Source organism: Canis lupus, chromosome 23 (assembly GCF_003254725.2).
Source record: "Canis lupus dingo isolate Sandy chromosome 23, ASM325472v2, whole genome shotgun sequence".
NCBI classification, from domain to species: domain Eukaryota; kingdom Metazoa; phylum Chordata; class Mammalia; order Carnivora; family Canidae; genus Canis; species Canis lupus.
In genome coordinates, this window is record NC_064265.1 from 6,501,072 (window position 1) to 6,524,144 (window position 23,073).

At 43.4% G+C, this 23,073-nt stretch overlaps 1 protein-coding gene across 5 annotated transcripts in view; it reads left to right on the forward strand.

Moving 5' to 3' along the window:
- The window catches only part of STAC (SH3 and cysteine rich domain), a 149,064-nt gene that overhangs the window by 56,619 nt on the left and 69,372 nt on the right, over positions 1-23,073 (forward strand). For 3 of the 5 annotated variants that reach the window (XM_025461372.3, XM_035705131.2, XM_025461374.3), the window contains one exon: positions 7,631-7,910. In XM_025461372.3, the coding sequence (XP_025317157.1) occupies positions 7,631-7,910 (280 nt within the window). The remainder of the gene's footprint in view (positions 1-7,630; positions 7,911-23,073) is intronic. The other 2 variants (XM_049099864.1, XM_025461375.3) reach the window with 1 other exon arrangement.

A 23,073-nucleotide genomic window follows, 5' to 3' on the forward strand; every position in this document is an offset into this window, starting at 1 on the left:
ACTTCTCCAGAACTCTTCCTTTGAGTAAATGATTCATTTATTCACCCACTTGCTCAAGCTCCAAACCTTGAAACCATTCTTGAGTCCCCTCTTTCCTTCATATTTTATATCCAATCCATCAACAAGCCAAATTGGCTCTACCTTCAAAATGTACTCCATATTCAGCCATACTGTACTATAACTATATTAGGCCAAGCCAAAATTAATTCTCCCCAGGATAATTGCAAGAGTTTCCACCTGGTCTCTGAGCTTCCATCTTGCCCTTCTCTAATCTTTTTCACAGAACAGCCAGAGTAACCCTTTTAAAATTCCCTGCTCAAAACCATCACCCTTAGGATAAATTCCAAAGCCTTTGCCATTGCCTGCAAGGCCTGGCATGAAGCTGACCCTTGACTTCTCTGCCCTTTTTCTACCTCAACCTTCTGCCCCAGACATACTGACCTCCTCACATTCCTCAAACACTCCCACCTTGTCAGGGCCTTTGCCCTTAGTTTCCCCCACTACCTAGAATGCTCTTCTTCAAAGTAGCTCAGGCCTTCACTTTTCACATATCTCTGCTCCAGTGTCACCAGTCAGAGAAGCTGTTTTTATCACCTTCTACAGCCTGGCTCAACTTTCATTTCTTTTCTGTCTCTTATCCTTACCCAACATTATATTATATATATGTATATCTTTGATTATTTACTTTCTGTCTTTATCCAATAGATATTGAAACCTTAAAGGTAAGGATTTTGCTTTTTTCTGTTGCTGTATCCCTAAAGACAAGGCCAATGCCTGGCTCATAGTAGTGATGCAATAAATATTTATTGAATGAATTATTGAATGAATGTATTCATCAAATCACGAGGATGTTCACATGAATTGAAATATATAAAACAGTTTTCTAGTGTATAGAAATGCTACTGACTTCTGGGCATTGATTTTATATCCTGCCACACTGCCAAATTGCTATATGAGTTCTAGCAATCTTGGGTTAGAGTCTTTTGGATTTTCTATATAGAGTATCATGACATTGGCAAAGAGGGAGAGTTTGACTTCTTTGCCAATTTGAATGCCCTTTATTTCTTTTTGTTGTCTGATTGCTGAGGCTAGGACTTCTAGTACTATGTTGAATAGCAGTGGTGAGAGTGGACATCCCTGTCTTGTTCCTGATCTTAGGGGAAAGGCTCCCAGTGCTTCCCCTTTGAGAATGATATTTGCTGTGGGCTTTTCGTAGATGGCTTTTAAGACGCTGAGGAATGTTCCCTCTATCCCTACACTCTGAAGAGTTTTGATCAGGAATGGATGCTGTATTTTGTCAAATGCTTTCTCTGCATCTGTTGAGAGGATCATATGGTTCTTGTTTTTTTCTCTTGCTGATATGATGAATCACACTGATTGTTTTACGAGTCTTGAACCAGCCTTTCATCCCAGGGATAAATCCTATTTAGTCATGGTGAATAATATTCTTTTTTTTTTTTTAATTTTTTTTTATTGGTGTTCAATTTACTAACATACAGAATAACACCCAGTGCCCGTCACCCATTCACTCCCACCCCCCGTCCTCCTCCCCTTCTACCACCCCTAGTTCGTTTCCCAGAGTTAGCAGTCTTTACGTTCTGTCTCCCTTTCTGATATTTCCCACCCATTTCTTCTCCCTTCCCTTATTTTCCCTTTCACTATTATTTATATTCCCCAAATGAATGAGAACATATAATGTTTGTCCTTCTCCGACTGACTTACTTCACTCAGCATAATACCCTCCAGTTCCATCCACGTTGAAGCAAATGGTGGGTATTTGTCATTTCTAATAGCTGAGTAATATTCTTAATGTATTATTGTATCCTATTGGTTAGTATCTTGTTGAGAATTTTTGCATCCATGTTCATCAGGGATATTGGACAATTAGACTGAAGAAAGAGAAATTAAGGAGTCAATCCCATTTACAATTGCACCCAAAAGCATAAGATACCTAGAAATAAACTTAACCAAAGAGGTAAAGGATCTATACCCTAAAAACTACAGAACACTTCTGAAAGAAACTGAGGAAGACACAAAGAGATGGAAAAATAGTCCATGCTCATGGATTGGAAGAATTAATATTGTGAAAATGTCAATGTTACCCAGGACAATTTACACGTTTAATGCAATCCCTATCAAAATACCATGACTTTCTTCAGAGAGTTGGAACAAATTATTTTAAGATTTGTGTGCAATCAGGAAAGACCCCGAAGAGCCAGGGGAATTTTAAAAAAGAAAACCATAGCTGGGGGCATCACAATGCCAGATTTCAGGTTGTACTACAAAGCTGTGGTCCTCAAGACATTGTGGTACTGGCACAAAAACAGACACATAGATCAATGGAACAGAATAGAGAATCCAGAAGTGAACCCTCAACTTTATGGTCAACTAATATTCGACAAAGGAGGAAAGACTATCCACTGGAAAAAAGTCTCTTCAATTAATGGTGCTGGGAAAATTGGACATCCGCATGCAGAAGAATGAAACTAGACCACTCTCTTGCACCATACACAAAGATAAACTCAAAATGGATGAAAGACCTAAATGTGACACAAGATTCCATCAAAATCCTAGAGGAGAACACAGACAACACCCTTTTTGAACTTGGCCACAGTAACTTCTTGCAAGATACATCCACGAAGGCAAAAGAAACAAAAGCAAAAATGAACTATTGGGACTTCATCAAGATAAGAAGCTTTTACACAGCAAAGGACACAGTCAACAAAACTACAAAACAACCTACAGAATGGGAGAAGATAGTTGCAAATGACGTATCAGATAAAGGGCTAGTTTCCTAGATCTATGAAGAACTTATTAAACTCAACAGCAAAGAAACAAACAATCCAATCATGAAATGGGCAAAAGACATGAACAGAAATCTCACAGAGGAAGACAAAGACGTGGCCAACAAGCACATGAGAAAATGCTCCGCATCACTGGCCATCAGGGAAAAATACAAATCAAAACCACAATGACTCCTAACTCTGGGAAACGAACTAGGGGTGGTGGAAGGGGAGGAGGGCAGGGGGGAGGGGTGAATGGGTGATGGGCACTGAGGGGGGCACTTGACGGGATGAGCACTGGGTGTTATTCTGAATGTTGGTATATTGAACACCAATAAAAAATAAATTTATTTAAAAAAAAACACAATGAGATAGCACCTCACACCAGTGAGAATGGGGAAAATTAAGAAGGCAGGAAACCACAAATGTTGGAGAGGATGTGAAAAAAGGGGAACCCTCTTGCACTATTGGTGGGAATGTGAACTGGTGCAGCCACTCTGGAAAACTGTGAGGTTCCTCAAAGAGTTAAAAATAGACCTGCCCTACAACCCAGCAATTGCACTGCTGGGGATTTACCCCAAAGATACAGATGCAGTGAAACGCCGGGACACCTGCACCCCGATGTTTCTAGCAGCAATGTCCACAATAGCCAAACTGTGGAAGGAGCCTCGGTGTCCATCGAAAGATGAATGGATCAAGAAGATGTGGTCTATGTATACACTGGAATATTACTCAGCCATTAGAAATGACAAATACCCACCATTTGCTCCAACGTGGATGGAACTGGAAGGTATTATGCTGAGTGAAGTAAGTCAATCGGAGAAGGACAAACATTATATGTTCTCATTCATTTGAGGAATATAAATAATAGTGAAAAGGAATAGAAGGGAAGGGAGAAGAAATGGGTAGGAAATATCAGAACGGGAGACAGAACATGAGAGACTCCTAACTCTGGGAAATGAACTAGGAGTGGTGGAAGGGGAGGTGGGCGGGGGGTGGGGGTGACTGGGTGACAGGCACTGAGGGGGGCACTTGATGGGATGAGCACTGGGTGTTATTCTATATGTTGGCAAATTGAACATCAATAAAAAATAAATTTATAAAAAATAAATTAAAAATAAAATAAAACAGTTTTCTAGTGCATGACAAAGTACTCAAGAATATCTGTTTTTCCTATTATTATTATTATTATTTTAAAAATGGAGCTGGGCTATAACAGTGGTGCCTGGAAGCTAATTATTTTATGACATATGCTGTTATCAGGGTTTGCTTCTATTTCTGCATTTTATATGTTCCTATCTGGCCTCCACTCTTGGGGGAATAATTAGAGAAAGTGTGCTCCTTTGAGCTTACTGCTCAGACTTTGTTTAACTTGTAGGCATTTCTTTTAAGCTATCCACTTGAATAAGAAATGTCACATTGGCTTCCAAAGCAAATTTTCCAGCTCTACAGGCCAGCAGGCTCTGAAAGTCTGATACAATTTCCAGCCACATCCCACAGGACAAGGAAAATGCTACAGGTATCTTGGCATCATGCTAAACTTCCAAGGAACACAGAATACTATATATGGAAGGTTCTGAAGGCAGAAACAAAGCATATGAGCACAGGAGGGAGACCAGACTGGACGTACATAGGCAACACCCCATGACCTTCCCTGTCCTAGCAACAGAGTCCACATAGTCTGTCAGAGAAGACTTGCAGGGGAGTCTGATGCTCCCCTTTGATAAACAGGGATTTTCCTTTTATTTTTAAGGAATTTTAAATATATATAATAAGGCTTATACCTCCTCCAAAAGCAGATTTTCTTTCTCACTGCACATCCCTTCCCACTCTCACTGTCCACCAAAAGTAATTATATCACCCCTGGGGATGAGGGGTAAGCCCTCCTCCTTATTCCCTCCATCATCTGTCAATCACTGGCAGTTGAAGAGTGGACTTAGAGGAAGGTAAACTTAATTCTGAACCCTGGTCTTGACTCACATGAGCTGTGTGACCTTGGACGAGTCCCTTAACCTCCCTCAGCCATTTCTCCAGTGGTAACACAACAGCATGTTCACTGGAAGGTTGGGAAGGTGAAGAAGGGTCACCTGGTGAAACACACAAGGTCAGTGTTATTATAATAAGAATAGGGGGTTTTGTTCTGTTTTTGAGACAAGAATAGCCAGTTTATTGAACCATCTGAACTCCAAGGCAGGGAACAGACAAGGACTTTATTTTTCTATGTGATGATATTTGCTCTGATAACCACCCTTGCCCTGGGTTGCATAGCCCACGAAAAAATCTTAGCAGATTCCTTACATTCCTTGTCTCTTTAATTTATTAAAATATGTCCAGAATAAAACTCTAGTCATGTCTATTTAAACCCACCTTCCTCCAGCACCAGCCCAGCTCATGGCTGGAAGAACTGGAAGTGAGGTCTATTCTGCTCCTTTGGCTCTCAGGTCCTCACCTTGGTGTGGCTCAGTCTCAGTGAGTGCTGTTTCTTGCTCCCTCTCACTTAGCTTACTAGAGATGAAGGATCCTCTTTACAATAAATGCAGGGTTCCCAAAAGCACATGACCATGCTCCCCTATATCAGTCAGGATAGGCTAGGTTATGGTACGGTAACAAACAATTTCAAAATAACTCATGAGCACCTCCTTCTCTTCCTTCTTTGGTGGCTGCAGCTCCTCTAGTGGGTTTGGGCTGTAGGGCAAAGAGAAGGAGAGAGTTCTTGGCTAGTCCACTGTTTCTGACCTTTAAATTAGGATGTTGCTGCTTCTTCAGCCAGCCCTTTCTAGCTAATGATGCCTCATTGCTAGCTAAGTGGAGCTCCTCTAGAGGAGCTGTCCTCCCCCTGCAAGGCCCCCTCCCTGGATAGCTCCCTGAAGTGGGGAGCTTGCTTCACACAACTATAGCCAACCTCACATGGGCAAAGTAAAATCTCAGCATGTGGCCGGAAGGTGGAAGGAAGCAATATATTGCTGTGTACACACAATCGTTATCCAACTTAATGGTTTCAAACACCAGTTATCTGTAGTTGATGGTTCTGTGGGTTGAAAATTTGGTTAGGACTCAGCTTGACAGTTCTTCTGGCCTCATTTAAACTCTTTCATTCCCTAGATGGAAACAGGGTAGCTCTGCTTCAGTGGGCTTACTCCTGTGATGGGACGTGACTGGACTGTGTGTCTCTCATCATCCTTCAGGCTACACTGGGTTGGTTCATATGGCAGTTTGTCAGGTTTCCAAGAGGGAGGACAGAGCATGCAAGGCATCTTGAAGTCTGTGCTTGGAATTGGCTTAAAATTGCTTCTGCCACCTTTTAGTGGTCAAATTCCCAAAACCAGCATGATCCAAGGAGTGAAGAAACACACTACCTTTGATGGGGTGGGGCTGCAAAGTCACATTGCAAAGGTGACATTGCAAAGGTAAATGGGAAGGGTAATGTTAGAAAATTGGAGCATTTTTGCAGTCTACCCCAAGCACAAAAAAAAAAAACACATCTTCCTGACCTTCTAAGGAAGAGGTTGGAGGGTTGATGCAGAGATGATGGGGCTCAGCAAGGCCAGATCAACTCACCTTATATGTCCTGGAGAGGTGTTTGATTACAGTTGATGCGGGTCTTTATTAGACTAGTGTGCTTAGCACCTTTTGTCTGCAGCTTTGGGTCAAAGACATTAATTCCAGATAGCAGGCAGAGTCCCCATGGATATTCAATTACAAAAGGAAACTGCCTTGAAGGTAAAGGACCTATTGCAGGTCAAGTAGCTACTAAGTACTTCATTCCTTTACCTGGGCAGAGGGAGCAATATGCACAGAATGGGTGGTGATGAGAAAGCATAGTAATACCACAGACCTTTAAAAGGGCCACTGTGTATGGCATAGACAGAGCAAGATACACGTTGGTACAAGCTGTCATGGGGACCCAGAACCTGCCAGTCCCTGGAACCCATGACAAAAAGCTTTTCTTTAGATTTAAGAACAAAAGAAACTTCGCAAAGAATTCTAACAGCAGGCTCACATGCTCACATCTGTATTTCTAAAAGATCCTTCTAGCTCTAGGATGAAGGTTGGATTGGTGGTGCAGACTGGACCAAACCCAGACCTTTCAGTAATTAGTAGTTCTGGAAACCCATGTTTTAACTCTTTATAAGTTCCAAAGCAAAGGAGAAGTGGTCCAGTTTGCCATGGCTGAAAACATGCAGCAAAGCAGGGAGAAGAGCATAGAAAGTCAAACAAGTAATCCCACCCTGTGTCATCCTCTCTCTCACATACACACATGTGCACGTGTACACACACACACACACACACACATTACTCATCCATATGCTTCAGACCCAAGCAGGCTTGAGAGTTTCTGGTTCCTGTTCTGTGGATGGTTTAGCCTGATGGATTTGAGTCAGACAGTGGCCTCTTCTGCTTTGCTGTGGATAGAGACAAGTAGCTGCTAAGTGACCGTCAGAGAGAAAGACCAGCAGAAGTCCTAGAATTGTGGACATAGCCATTGAGCCCAGAGGACTGTACATTTAATATTTACAATGATTCAAATTCAGAAGGCAAATAATGGCAGAAGTTCGATGTCATAGGACATTTTGACAGCACATTGGTAGGACCTCAAGGAGGCAGGGAGGAGGAGCAGGCACAGAGACCAAGGTACCATGGGACCTCTTTGGGCAGCCTGACTCAGCACAGGGTGAGGAAAGGGCTGCCAAATACCCTCTAGCCACTGGCCTCGCTGCACACACACAGGAGCCTCCTTGGGGCGGAGGGGGTCAGTGGGACCAGGGCAGGGCCTGGAGCAGACCTCACCCCCACAGCATGAGTCTGCATGATTGATCGTAAGAGAGTGTTCTGTCATTGCATTGCAGCTCCAGAAACTAAAACGATCACTTTCTTTCAAGACCAAGAGTTTACGGAGCAAAAGCGCTGACAACTTCTTCCAGAGAACCAACAGCGACGTGAAGCTGCAGGCAGACATGCTGGCTGAGGTCAGCCCCAGCTCCAGCCCACTCCCTGCCTCTGGAAGCCTGACATCCACACCCACCAGGGCCGGCCCTCACCCAGGGGCTGGCGGCAAGGCCCACACCTTTCAGGAGCACATCTTCAAGAAGCCCACTTTCTGTGATGTCTGCAACCACATGATCGTGGGTAAGGCCTCCCCCATCCCTACCTCTAGGTAGGTCCCTGCACCTCCCTGAAGGGCAAGTGAGAGTGACGTGGCCCAAGTCCAGGTCCGAGGACAGATTCTGAGCCTCAGAGATATACATGAGGGCAGGTAGTTCGGGAATGTTCTGGAGAACAATAGATGTGCACAGGAAAGAGACACAGGTCTGGGTGGAGGGAGAAGTTGGATAATTATACAGTTACAACTTCAATCAATCCTCCAGGGAGCTCTGTACAGTCACCTCCATGGAGGCTGGAGGTCTGGGACTCTGTACTTCTGTATCGCCTCTCCCTGTGTATGGGCAGCCCATGCGGAAGGGGCATAATCCTGAATAAACCAGCTCTCTTCAGCCAACAGCAATTGGCAGAGAGGAATCAGTGGGAGGCAACCAAAACATGAGGCAAGTGGACATGGAATGCTTCAGGACTGCAGGGGGACCTGAGTGACATGTCACAGTATCTACTACAGGCAGGGCACATGGCATGGTCTGTCTGGAATAGCCTGAGGTGGGAGTCTGTGGCTTGGTGAATTATGGGGGGGTAAGGGTGACCCAGACAGACAGGTGTGGGAGGGATGATTCTGAGGGAAGCATTGAACCAGGTAGGAAAAAGCGTTAAGCCACCATTACAAGTCTGGACCTGGCACAGACTCGCTCATAGTACCTCAGAGAAATGATAGCAGCCTGAGAGTCTTAGGGGTTGTGCCCAGGTGAAGAGAATGACCCCCAAAATGTCCCAGCTACAAGGAAAAAGGAGGCCATTCAGAGACACAGACACAGAGACTCTGTAGTTCATACTCTTCTGCCTCTGCTGTGTCAGGTTCCCAGGGACCAGACAGATGGAGGAAATCAGAAAGGCAATTTGGGTGGGATTCAGAGTGAATTTAAATCTCTTGTTTCAAGTACAGCAGTCAATCCTGGTAACTGACCAGTGGCTGCAGAACAAGAGGAAAGGGGAAGGAGATAGGCCTGTTTGTGCTCTCAGGGGGTGTGAGGATGTACCCCTCTGCCCCAAGTTAAAGGCCATCATGAATGGAAATGAGGCAAAAAAATGGAAATGCAAGGCTGATCCAGATGTGGCCTGTCTTCCCAAGATGGTGCTAACCCTCCAGATATGTAGCCAGTTAGATTCCTGGAGCTCCTGGAAGCACCCCGAGGCCTTCCCCACCCTGTGGCCCCACTCACAGCTCAGATGCTGGAGCGTTGGGCTTGGCACGAATGCTTCCGGGAAGGAGACTTTTAAGATCAAGAACCTCAAGCTCCCAAACTGGGCCCAGGCCCCGTGAGTCCCCAGGCAAAAGCTAATATATATCCTCTAATGTCACGCTCTGGCTCCTCTACCCTGACACACATACCTTCCAGCCCCACTGTTTCCCCTCCAGGACCAGTTTTCTATAGGCTGACATCTCTTCCCAGGATGACTGTCGTCTCAGGTCAGATTCCCCAGATGCAGAGCCTGAGAGAGGAGTTAAGTGCACATAACTGATTGAGGGGGCACTCTCAGGAGAAAGGAGAGGGAGTACACGGATGGGGCAGGGAAGTTGCTAAATAAGGTAGTGGTCTCTAGTGGGAGTCTCACTGAAGGCCAGCTGTGAAGGGAGCTCTGGCACATGGGTTGCACATCTGGTCCTTCCTTGAGGCCAGCCTTTTGTATCCTGCTTTCAGTGGGCCTCCCTCCTCCTCCCACGATGGAGGCCCTTTCCTAACCCCCTGGGCTAGGTGGCTCATGTTCTGTGGAAGGCAATTTTCTGGAGAATGGGGTAGCTGTGAGTCATTAGCAGCCAGCACACCCACCTCCGGTGTATTAGTGGCTTTTTGCTACTGATTATCATAAACTTAGTAGGTTAAAACAATGCAGATTCATTATCTTAGAGTTCTGGAGGTTGAAAGTCCACAGTGAGTCTTACTGGGCTTCGATCAGGGTGTCAGGAGCTACATTCCTTTGTAAAGGCTCTAGGGAAGAATCTACATTCTTGCCTTTTCCGGTTTCTACGGATTGCCTACACCTTGGCTTGTGGCACCTTCTGTGTTCAAATTTCAAATGGCAGGTTGCATCTTGCTCACACAGCCATCTCTCTGGTCCTAACTCTCTATCTTGCACCCACCTGGATAATCTTTCTGTCTCAAGGCCACCTGATTAGCCGCCTTACATCCATCTACAACCTTAATTTCCCCTTGCCATGTAACATAACATGTTCACTGGTTCTGGGGATTAGTAATGGCCTTTGGGGGCCATTCCTTTGCCTCTGCACACCCTGCAGGGATATCTGGGCAGAACACCAACAGTGTCCACCACAACAGTAGACTAAAACTCAGATTGAAGATCACAAGACTGACCTCTGTTGATTCCTTCCCATCCTGGCTTTGACACCAGTCATGTGATTGTTGTACTGCAGCTGATGGCTGCGTCATGTCTTATGGTGAGAGGTCGTTTTCAATGGGAGTGGGCAAAGAGGCACCTTTCTGTTCGGTGCAAGAGTAAGGAGAATACTAACCCATATTTTGCTCCTGGCTATTCCCATGATATAATTAGCCTTTCCCTTCCCAGATAAAACGATGTAAGGGAGTGAGGATAGTAGAAAGACCAGGTGCATGGAATCCGCCTGGATTTGAACCCATGCAGCTATGTGACCTAATGTCAGTGACTCACCTTCTCTGAACTTGTGTCCTCATTTTATATGGTGATTATAATACCACCTTCGGGGTTTTGAATGGGTTAATAAGCCAGGCACCGAGTAGGCTCTCAGTAGAGGGAACCCATTGGAGTTGTATTATCATTGTTATTTTTAGAGGAGAAAAAATTCATTACTCTCCTGGAACAGGGAAATATATTCAGAGGATAAACCAAATTAATTTTACAGAAAAAAAATTTAAACAGGTATAAATATTTAAAAAAAAGAACATCCAGGGAACAAGAAGTAATTAGTCCCTCGTGGACATGGCAATGCTTTAGGTACATGTCAAGGATTGTCTATAATTCTGTGTTTCCTGGTTTATGACGGACATGAACAAGCTGGTAGGTATCTAGAAGAAGGTGACCAGCATAGTGAGTGGTGTGTCAAGATCATGAGGAAATTCTAGGAGTTTGGTGTGTAAGAGATTAGGATGCAGGACTGTGTTTGAAAGTTCCATGTTGGAAGAGTCAAGAAACTCACGCTATGTGGCTGTAGAGGGAAGGGTGGGGATCAAGTGGTAAAGTTAAAGAGACAGATTTCAGTGAGAATATAACCACTTCACCCATGCGCTTGACCTGTGAATGAATGGCCTTCCTTTGAGTGGTGCATGGTTTAACTTTTGTCAGGCAGAGGTCATCTGAAGGTCTTTTCTTACTTAATTATCTAATAGTCTTTGAAATGTTTGTGCTTCCCAAAGAAGCCAATGTCTGTCATCATTGAACTTGAACATTATCCATAATTTCCAGCATGGCTGGGAAAAAGATTCTGCAGTTCCCTTCACCCGTGGCCAAGACCCAGGTGGCAGGTGGGATATTCAAGATAGAGAGCAACATCTGCCTCTCTTGTGATCGTTTACACAAGGACTGTCCTCATCTTCAGAGAACCATATTCTCTTCACATTCTCATTTTTCAGTCACCGTTATTCACATTCTGCTTTTGAAGAAGCCACATTTCGGAGCAGTGCTTGTGTCACTTGGCGGTTCCACAATATTGCTGTGCAATAAGTACTCTCAAGCTCCAGCATGCAGAGTAGCTTTCTCTGACTCCTACTCAGGTTTCTTCAGATCAGCTGGGGTTGGGCTGCTGTTCCACATTCTGTTCCTTATCTCTTACCCTTTCCTTGGACGAGTGGGTTGCCGGGTTGTATTCTTCCCATGGCAAGGACAAGTAGAAGCATACAGAGCTTCTTAAGGCCTCAGATCAGAAGTGGCACACTATTACATCCTGTGGCATTCCACCAGAGGGTGGGCCCAGCCCATGACAAGGGATGGAACAATGCACCCAACCTACCATAGTACTTAGGGTGGCTTCTGGATCATTGAACCTTTTTATTTGGTAGATTGCCCTACATCTTGGGGCCACCCCACCCTTCCACTTCACTTCTCCATCTGGAAATGATGCCTTGCATCTGACTTCACGTGAGCATGGCAGGAAGAGGGTCTCATGTCCTGTGCTTAGGATGCTGAAGCAGCTTGGCCTCCAACCTGGTTTTCCTGTCTGCCTAACTATCTTCCAAGTCTGCCGTGTCACTTTCAATTCCGTATAAATTTCCACCAGGCCTTTTCAAGACAGTGCTATTCATAACCCTTAAATAGGTGATGATGTGTCTCTATTTTAAATCTCACTGTGATGCATGTGAAAAGACAAAGGAACGTGTGTTTTCAAAATGAGTAACGGAAATGAGTTTGCCTCTGAGGAATGTCACAATCATTACCCTAAGGGGGGTTAGGGAACTTCTCAAGTGCAGCCACCATTTGGAAGGACTCCATTTTGAAAATCACAAAAAGACGTGCTCTGTGCTAAAGAGAACTTTAGTATATTTTTCCCTTATTAGATTTAAATTTATATCATAGCTGCAATTTTATTTTTAAAAAGACAGAGGGAAAAAATAGTCAACCAAGCAACCTGCTCTTTTAAAAGACGAGAATGAAGGAAAGTAAGCAGCCTCCTTCTATAAAAGAGGAAGGAAAATTAGAGACTGGATGTGAGGCAGGAGTGAAGGGAAGAGGGAGGAGGCAGAGGAAGCCGGTGAATAGAGGAACCATCAGGTGAAGCAGAGACTGGCAAATGTCCTAACTTCCAAAACGAGAAGTGGGACATCCCCATCAGTGATCCCCATCAGTGATCTCAGAGCACAGTTGATCTGCCCCTCTTCTCTTTCCTTCCTCTTCAGACTTAGCCTCCTGTCTCTAACGTGTATCACCTGCAGGTTCGTTTCCTTCAAGCTGCAAGTCACCTTCATATCCTACATTCCAGGGAAAGACCACCTGCTACTATTCCCTGGGAGTAACGTTTCAGAAGATATCTTAGAACAGGGTTTTTTCCTTTCAACTGAGAACCAAAGGTTATATAATGATGACCAAGAAAAGTCAAATGTCATGTGTGAGGTTCCTAGGTGATGGATGTTTGTTTAAAAATAAAAGGAATCTGGCATTCTCACTGTCTAGGATTTCTGAGTTGGAATGGACACTCAGAGTTAGGTTGACAGGGCCTCACATTTGTTCCTTGACTGACTGTCTATGCCCTAAAGCTGGAAAGGCCACCCATTGGCCACAAGAAATTGACCATAAGAGAGACCTGGACCCCAGCCTCATTCCCTGCCCATCTGTTTCTAACTTCCTCAGCGTTTTCACTCTATAACTCATTCCCTACTGCCAGTTTTGCCCTTGCCCTTGGTATGTACTTTCCCCCACTGATGTGGCTCTTAGGCCCTTGGGTTGAGCAGGCTCCTCTGCAAGTCTAATCATGCCTCCAGGATATGGCTGCCCTTTATGATCTCCTCCCTAGACTGTCCCTTTCCAGAAGACTTGATCAGCTATGCAATCCAAAGATGGTCAACCTATTTTCATGGAGACATGAGAAAAATAGGCAGTTAGGTGTACCCCAGCCCTAATGCTAGATTTCCCAGCCTTTGAGTCAAGAGGACTGAAGACCCAGTCTTAGTCTAGGAGAATCCTCTTGGCTTGATGGACATCCTTTCTCCACCAAGTAGATCCACTCTTACATTCCGTCGGCGTCAGTGATGGGAGTTAGGGGTAGGGACTCATCTTCATCGTACATCAGTTTAAATATATTCCATCTGTGGCACCTCATTTCAGGAGAGCACTGAATTTGCTTGTGGTAATCTGCCTTTCATGGAACCTTCAGAGACTTGAACAAGCCACCATGCACTATTAACGTAACTGGCTCAATGAACAAGTCTATTCCATCAATTAAGAAGGTTTTTCCGAAGGATTCTATTCTTCTATTTACTGCCAGATACCTTGTTTCCATAACTATTTTTAAATTATAACCAAATGTTCTTAGTTGGCATCCACTTAGAAGACAGCATAGTAAATGGGCTCATATTTTCTAAACAAATATTTAGCAAAACAGCTGGATTTCATTGCTTACAATTTCAAGTTGCTTACAGAGTTACTGCTTGAAGAATCATTTATTTTCAAACTGCCCAAGTGGCAACCACTGGGAAAAATAATAATGACTTTGTTTTAGATAAGCATCCCTAGAAGAGGGCCTGAGATAGAGAGCCTGTGAAAGCAATTTATTGTGGGGCGTGCCCTCAGGAGTGGGAGATTCAGATTCTGCTGTTCTCAGCAGAAGAGGCAGGGGAAGGAGCCAAGCACAGAAGTTGGAGTTGGCTTCAGACCGGTGCCACCCATTGGGAGCCCTGAGACAGATTGTTATCACCTAGTAGTCCCACCGTGAGGTAAGGGGGCTGGCCTGTATCTCCTGTCACTCAGTCTTTAGAACAATTTCTTCTCTCCAAAAAGGAGCACCTGTGAGCCATTAGCAGTCACCCACAGTCACAGCATCAGCATGATAAACCAGATCCTGACAAGGCACCAGCAACATCACTACATCTGTAAATGTAGATGCAATATAAAAACATCCTCCACTACGAATGAATGTAAAATGTAGATGGACGTTGGCATTGTTGTACCAATAACATTGTGCTGCTATCATGATAAAAGGGAATATGGTAATGTTACAATATGAGGAAATACTACATTACACTGAGTCCAGGACCTTTCTGCTATGCTCTTGTTTGATCATTAGTATAACTGTTTCCTGACCTGTTCTGACCTCATCTGATTGCTCAGAAAAGCCATAAACCATTGACCAAACCCTGAATGGAAAAAAAATGTGCCCACACACATATATACACATGTACATAAAACTAAAAAACCAAGACAGTGTTTGCTCACCAATGGAGTTGTCTCTTGATGGGAAGGGCCAAACAAATCAAAGGAATTATTGAAAAGTAAATGTCAAATCTGGGTATTCTCAGAATAGAATTAAAACTCTGCAGTGCCACCAATCATTTAGCCAGACACTCGTTTTAGAAGCTGTGCAGCTTGTAGGTAAGAAAATACAAATGCTCTCTGGAACCTTTATCTTAGGTTTTAAATAGATCCTTTCCTTTGGGCCATGGCATGTATCCATGTTAAAATGCAGTACCAAGACCCCAGCACTTTGTCCAGGGATTGCTCACCTATGTGTCTTCATGCTTCAAAGTAGCACTGACTTAACTGGTACTTTTCTATAGAGGACAGAGCCATACTATAACGGCCTGTCCAACAGTGGTAACTTCTTTGTATTCTTTGCTCATCTGGCCCCCTTGAGAAGAATCCTGTTGACTTTAGCAACAGAACATCAGTAAAACTAGAGCATAGGCCCAGTAAGCAGCTGGTAACCCTCCCAGGGGAGGAATGTTTGCAGGATATGGCAGTGTTTGGCTTGGAGAAGACTCTGGGGAACATGGTCAGTATCCTCAAACAGCTAAAGGGATCTCATCCAGAAGAGGCTTTAAACTCACTCGGAGGGCCCCAAGGGTGCAATGATGGAAGACACCAAAAGGGAGAGCCTCTAAAACTAATTCCAGAAGCTCCACAGATTTGGGGAGGGGGGTTGTTTCCACAATAAAGTATATGTTTGGGAAATGCTATACGCTGTATTCCCTTTGGATATCAATAGCCACATTAGCATCTTCAAGTTCTGCTCTTCTGAAAACAACTGAGTGTTATGAGTGGAGAACAGGCAGTGGAGCAAGTGGATTATAACTACAGTGCTCTCTCTCCCAACATCTACTTTTCCCTAATTCCACTTGGCTGCTGCTGAACAGTTTTTGGCTTATATCTCTTTAGTGTACACAATTCAGAGAGCCTTTTCAATGCTCACAGAAGCAAATTCATTAAAGAGTTATTAAGACTTCAATTCAGGTCCAGTGTTCTCAGGGAACATTGTACCCAGTGCCTTTCAAGTAAAGGGACATAAAATACTTTGAAGCTAGCATCTTCTCTTGGTTTCCTAAAATGTGATGCCTGCTACTACGTGCTAAGGATGTTAAGAAATCCCTCATGGGAAATTACTTACATGAAAAAGTAATCCACATTGCTTTCAGGAAAGATGGAGCATAAATGGATGCTGGTGGACTCCAAGAAAGGAGGTTTCTTGGAGTCTCACACAGAAATAATGGAAGCAAGTAGAGGCTAGATGCTAGTGTTAGGCTCTGGGGCATCACATGGGACCTGCATGCCATTGCCTTGAAAATGTAAAGATCCTTAACCAGAGAAGCCAGGAGAGGAGGTGGAGAGGATGTTACCATATACTTCACCGCCCTCCCTCAAACATCCTACTCCCTGGGGAAGGTCCTAATAGTGTTTTTGGAGCCAATTTTCATTGTGCTGGCATTTTGCCATTCCTTGTGGAGCATCGAAAGACCCTTCTTTCCTGATCTTCCTCTCCATGTATTCCAGAGACCCAGTTACAGTGCTTCCTTGAGTTCTTGAGTGACCACTTGTTTTCTGAACTTTTCCTATCATGCTTCAAACAGACTTGACTTCAGTAAGCAACTTGAAGATGTGACCTGGTCTCATTTACGTGCTGGATGCCACAGCAGCTGGCATACACCCTGCACACACTGAGTATGTGGACAATGGTAGTTCATGGGTGGGAAAAAGACCCTTCTACCATCAGATACCAACCAGCAGAAATAGAAGCTAATTAAAAACAAAATAGGGGAAGAACATGGAAAATCCATCATCCCTCTGAAAATTCTTCCTAGGTATATTAAGGCTCCATCATGCCTAAAAGGAAGCTTGACACAGAAGCCCAATTTCATCCTCTGATCTTCCTCTTCATTTCCCCTTTTCACTGCATATTATAACACAAAGTTTTTCAGCACACAAAGGGTCATAACAGGGATGTCTTCACTTCCAATTATATCCATTTCCAAATGCAGTGCCATACCACTGTTTAATACTTGTTTCCTGAACTCCCACTGTTACTGTAATACTTCCACCTTAGTTTTTTTTTAATATTTGCCTTCATCTACTTTTGACGTTAAACCTTTTCACTCATGTTATCTAAGTGCTGTTTTTGCCCTTAGGTTTTAGATTGGATTTTAGATTTCTTTTTTTTCTGCAACCTGAATTTTTATCTTTGTATGGAAGAGATTTATGGATTTGCATTCATTGTTATGAGTGAAATGTTTGGCTCTCCTTCTGTCTATTACTATGTCATTTCTATTTTGCATTTTCTGTTTCCTTCTATTTCGTGTGTGTATGTGTGCATGTGTTAATCATGTGTGGTTTGTGTGTTATTTCCTTTTATAACCCCCTGTGTTTGGGAAGATATATAATATACTCTTCTCCTAATGATTAACTCTGAGGTTTCACAGAACACTCTTTATTCTACATTTCTCAAGTTATTATAAAGTAAAAAATCTGGTATTTTGCTTTCTCTGTTATTCCAGATAACTTACCAAACTTTTTGAAAGATTACTTATTTTAGAGAGAGCATGGGGAATGGGGAGGAGAAGAGGGATAGGGAGAGAGAAACCCAACCAGACTCCTTGCTGAGTACAGAACCTGGCACAGGGCTCAATCTCATGACTCGGAGACCACAACACCTAACCAACTGTACCACCCAAGTACCCCATAATTTACCAAACTTTTAATCCTGACCCAAGTTTGTCACTCTTGTCAGTTCAGACATTTATTGTTATTCCCATATTTTGCAAGTCAGACTTTTGAGAATAAATGTTAAGATATATGTGTATTTTATAATAAAATGTATACATCTATTTAGAAATTTCTAAATTTAAGTGATTTCAGTATTTACTACCTGTCCTATTGTTACATATCATCTCCATTCATAAGCTTTTGTTTTTATTCGTTTCTCAGCTGATCAGTGTATATTTTCAGTTCCAAAGGCATAAGGGAGTGAATTGCCATGGGCCCCACTTGCTTGGCTAATGAATCTCTTGAAGATTGGAGCATGTTGGTGAGCAACTCAGGGCTTCTTGCGGTTTCTACAAAATGTCCCTCAGCCATGTCCTGTGGCTTTGTCTCCCTGCCTCCTCTGCTTCCACTAAAGCTAGAAGTACACTCTTCCCTTTCCTATTAGTCTGTGAAGTCCAAAGATCTGGGAACTACTTTATGACAGTAATTAGATTATCTGTAGTGGCAGTTCTGTCCAGTACCACCTCTAATATGGACTTTGATGGTGAAATTGTATTTCTTGCTTCCCCACGAACTCTTACAGGGTTTTCTTTGGTTTTGTTTTCTTATTTATTCTCTTGACTCCTTTATCATAATAGCTGGCTCTCTTGTATTTTGTTGTCAACCCAAAGCAAATGCTTTCTATAATTGTCTTTTGTTTAATATAGTATAACTCTCAAAAATATGTCTTTCCCTATAGTATCCTTGAAAGGAGACAGTTATATAATGTGGTCATATTCTTTGGCAAAGGGCAAGTGTGACATCATAACCTGCAGAGGAGAGAGGCTGTGGTGTGTGTGTTCTCTGCAGCATCCTCAGCACCAAGCCTGGCAGCCATCCTGTAGGGGTGGCTCAGTGTGAATTTACTGAATGAATGAATGAACAGATAAATGAGTCCTCAACCAATAAGAAATAGTATTATGAAAATTATAGCTATAAACATTTTTGTTATACACAAAGCAAAATATTCAGAAGAAGGTAAAACTGTAGGTAATCTCAATAGACATTGAGCACCAATTATGTGCCAGGACCTGTGCTGATACCTAGCATCTTCATCAATTCAAGTGAGGAGCCTGGGAGGTAGCAAAGGAAAGGGGATGGAAGTCATCCAGAAACTGGAAGAATTGAGAAGGAGCCCCTGCAACTTTTAGTTGAAGATGCATTAGGCCTCTTTCCATGACCAGAGTGTGGCGTTTAGTGGACAGGGTGGGTTTAACAGGCCTTACAGTGCTCTCACTGGCCTTCCAGGGCCACCCATCTGGATGACCCAACTAGGATGTCCTAAAGCCAGATCACCATTGGGAGAATATCTGAACCCCATATGGGACCAGTTTGGGGAAGCCAGAGGAACTGTCAGAGTCTAGTTTGTCTAGACATAAGTATGATGTTGGTCATACCTATGCATATTTTCCTAAATCTACTTTTCATAATGTACACAGAAGCTGGTATTACGAAGAAATGGAGTTGCCTCCCTCCTCTACCCCATGCTTAAACATCTCCTGACTAGTAAGAATAAGAAAGGGACCAAGTAGTGAAAGAGAATCTTTCTTTTTTTTTAAAGATCTCATTTATTTACTTGGGAGAGAGAAAACAAGTGAGAGAGAAAGAGAGAGAGAGAGCATGAACATGAGTGGGGGGAGGGGCAGAGGGAGAAGCAGACTCTTCACTAAGCAGAGAGCCTGACACGGGGCTCGATCCCAGAACCAACTGAGCCACTCAGGTGCCCCGGGAGAATCTTTATACACATAAAGTGTGGGGGGGGCTCAAAATAAAAATTTCTCAAGTGCCAGACACTGCCACTGTTTAATTAGTGTTACAAAGAAAATGGGAGATTTTATTCCTGCGAACTATTGTTTTACTAGTGATGGACCAAAGTCTTAAATGCTACAATTTTGGGGAATGTCAGCCAAAGGACAGAGAATATCCCTCTTAAATTATAGATCATGATGTTTGCAAATACTTTGGTGATTTCTTGAATCATGGCATAGCAATGATCCCTGAGAAGAGTAATGTTTTTTGTGCTCCAAAGAAGAGATTTGTATTATAGAAGCCTTTTAAGATCATAACATAGCAGAAAGAAAGGGTAACAGAGGACAGAATTTTCCTTGCATAAATAACCCACCCTAAAGGGGAGAGTGATAATTTCTAGTGGTCTTTTGCTCAATTTTTAGTTGTTCCCTAATAGATCACCAGCTAGGTATTGTAATATATAGTAATATATTCATAGCAAATATATTCTGAATATATGTGTCTCTGTGTTCTTGCAAGACCCACTGTGCTTCATACATTTTCTCCTTCTCCCATCCACCAAGAAATACAAAAAAAAATTTAAAGGCACCCAGAGCAGAAGGAAGGAAGAATCTTCCAAGGCAGAGTTTGAGCAGTCAGAAAGTGGACACTGCTGTGAATCCTGGCTACACTGTGAGAATTTTCTAAACTTGAAGCTGCAAAACTTTTTCCTAACTGTGATATTGCTGATTCATGCCTGTCTGCTAGAGGTTCAGACCCAGTCATGACAGACAAATAAAGAGAAGCCGCCTGCCCTTGGACCGATTATTAATTAAGTGTTTGGAGGCTAGGGAACCACAGGAACAGGCCATCTCCAATTGTGAACACAGGAGATGCAAATCTGTGGGAAAATGTGTATCCTGCACTTCCATTCAGCTGCCTTAATGGAGAATGCCCCACTGACCTACTTTAGAATGGCCTCGTTGGTTGGGCAGCCACAGTGGATACCACATCATAAAATGACAGAACTAGGCTGGTACGAAAATACAGGACAGCTCTTTGTGTGTGTGTGTGGGCGGGGGGGGGGGGGAGGGCTCAAAGCATCAGGCATGGTGTAAATATGTGTGTGTGTGCAAGCGTGTTTATGGGAGACACCTATGCACTGTGACCCAGCTACTAAGGACTGCAGTTGGGAGTTGGTGGGCAAGGTGGAGAGAAATATAGGCTAAATGCTACCAAAGCATTTTCTTTGTAGCTTATCAAACACTGCCTGGTTGCTGAAGGAGAAAAAAAACAAAGTATATTCTATCACATGCTAAACTTACCTGGAAAGAAAATCCAAAAGCCTATTGTTACCCTTTACTCCACACCCCAACCACATGACAACAAACAAAAGTGTGAGTGTACACATGTGCCCACCACACTTGCCCTCACACCTTCAGTCAGGGTAATGTGTGCCTCCATTGCCAGAGCAAAGACAACGTTTAAAGGATTCACATTACTTCAGCCTGTCCACGATACCCAAGCACCACCTTTACCCTGTTCTAATGGCATAAAGAGAAATAACAAGACTTACTCATTAAAACTGAGGAGGGACAGTGAACCAGCCTGACTCTCTTTGATCCAGAAGGCCTACATCACTTTGCAGGAGGTCAGCCTGATATCCCTGTTGGAAAAGGGCATTTCAAGGAATATTTTCTGAGCATCCACTCTCTTATTTTAAAAATAGAAACAGAAATGCCAAACTGGTAGATTTGGTATAAAGATTAAATGAGACCATACCCAAAAGCAGTAGTGTCCTCTTATAATAACTTTCCTTGCTTCTCCCTGCTTCCTGTCTTGCCACCCCAGGGAACATGAGCTGCTGCCTGCCTACCTTCTCTCCCGAGGCCCAGTTTCTCACTTTGACTGCCAGAATTTGGCTGCCCAGATGCCTTGGCACTGCCAACATTAAATATGTCCACAGTGGCACAAAGCAGCTCCTTCCTCCAGAAACTCTGCCACTTTACTGAGGACCTCTCCTGTTTGGGCAGGTGGCACCTGCGTGCTCTCAGCTCCTGGCCAGAGCCTCCAAGCCATCTTTGATTCCTTCCTGGCCCCTTCCCCCAGAAACCCCATACATGCACATGCTCTGTGACACCTCTATGGTCAAGTCAGGCCCTCCTCTCTCTCCCACTGCTCCCACCCCAGCCCAGGATTCATCCAGCACATCTCACATCAACCATTTCAAGAACTACCTCAGTTATTTTCCTTCTATCCATCTCTACCTCCTCATCTACTTCACACTCTGCTGCTAAACCTCATCTGACAGCAAACTGACATCAAATTACTGTTTTTCTCAGGAATGCTTCACATCTCATCTCCTAAAGAATTACACTACACTCAAGTTGCTCTGACTTGACACTTACTCTAAAACCTCCACTAGCCAATAAAGGCAAAGAAGCAAGGGCTTTGTCCCATCAGGTTTGTAAATAGTGAAACCTTGTTCACGATCAGTGGCTCCAGGGAACATCTGTAAGTGATTATTGCAAACAAGCTCAAAATGCAGACCTGCAGCAGAGAGCAGAAGAGGCAAAATGGTGCAGAGGAGTCTGGTGGATGTTGCATTCTGGCTCTGCACTTAGCAGATAGAGCAGCCTCAAACAGCTGATGGACCTTCTCTCAATCCCACTATGTTTCAAGCAGGATTGAAAATCACAATGCCTCTCTGTTTCTTGGAATTTACTGATAACTGCCTAGAATGACACGTGTGAATATTCTTTGTGGACCATAAAACTGAAAAACTGGTCACTGTTTTATTAAGGCCATCTTTATGTTCAAAACGTTGTGATATTAATAGTATGCCAAATTCCAAGACAAGCACTTTAGTGATGGAGAGGAGGAGAATCTAAACTGGCCAATCCATTCTTGGGGGGCCTACGGGGAAATATAAAAACTTAAGCCTTAAGCTAGAACAGTTCTGAAGAAAGCAAATGTGACTGTAAAAACTGCAGACCCCAGACAAAGAAGAAGACAGAGCAGCAGTGATTATCCATACTATGGTCAGGAGTATCAAGTTCAAATAGTTTCCAAATGGTCATGGAAAGTGATCATTGAGGAGGATGTCTTCTCTCAAAATGTTAAGCCAAGTACATACGTAACAAAAAGACAGCTTGGTGGCCATGGTATTACGGTGTGAACTAATGACCCAGAGGGCAAAGTCTATGAACTCCAAACACAGATCCCTGAGCCAACCCAACTCCAGTTGCTATTTTTAAAGCTCAGTGCGGGTGAGGGGCGGGGGAAGTAGGGAGAGTTTTTCCACTAACAGTCAGGAACCGAAATAGGAAAGATCAACAGAAGCATTTATAAACAATGAATGCCATTAATTTTTTTATGCTAAGAGGGGGTTGGAAGGATGTAGTGTAGCAAGGAGTGGGGAATATAGGCAGGGGAAAATGGCCCAGGGTCTTCCCATTTTTGGCCCCTTCTGCTTGCTTGATGGCATTTCAAGTCACTGGTGAATTACTCTATTAGTGAGTTTCCCGGAAAACTTGGAAACCATCTTGCTCAAGTGAAGTTGGGGAGAGATAGGATGGGTTATTTTTAATCAAGGTCTAATGACTAGAGTTCAACTGTGATGGAAAGTATGTTCCCTTTTGCCCCTTCAGCAGAAAACTTTCTAAGTATTGAGTGGTATCTAAAGTTTGGGAGCAGTTTAAACTGTCTTGCTCTAGGTCCAAAGCTCGAGCTCTTTCTAGTACAC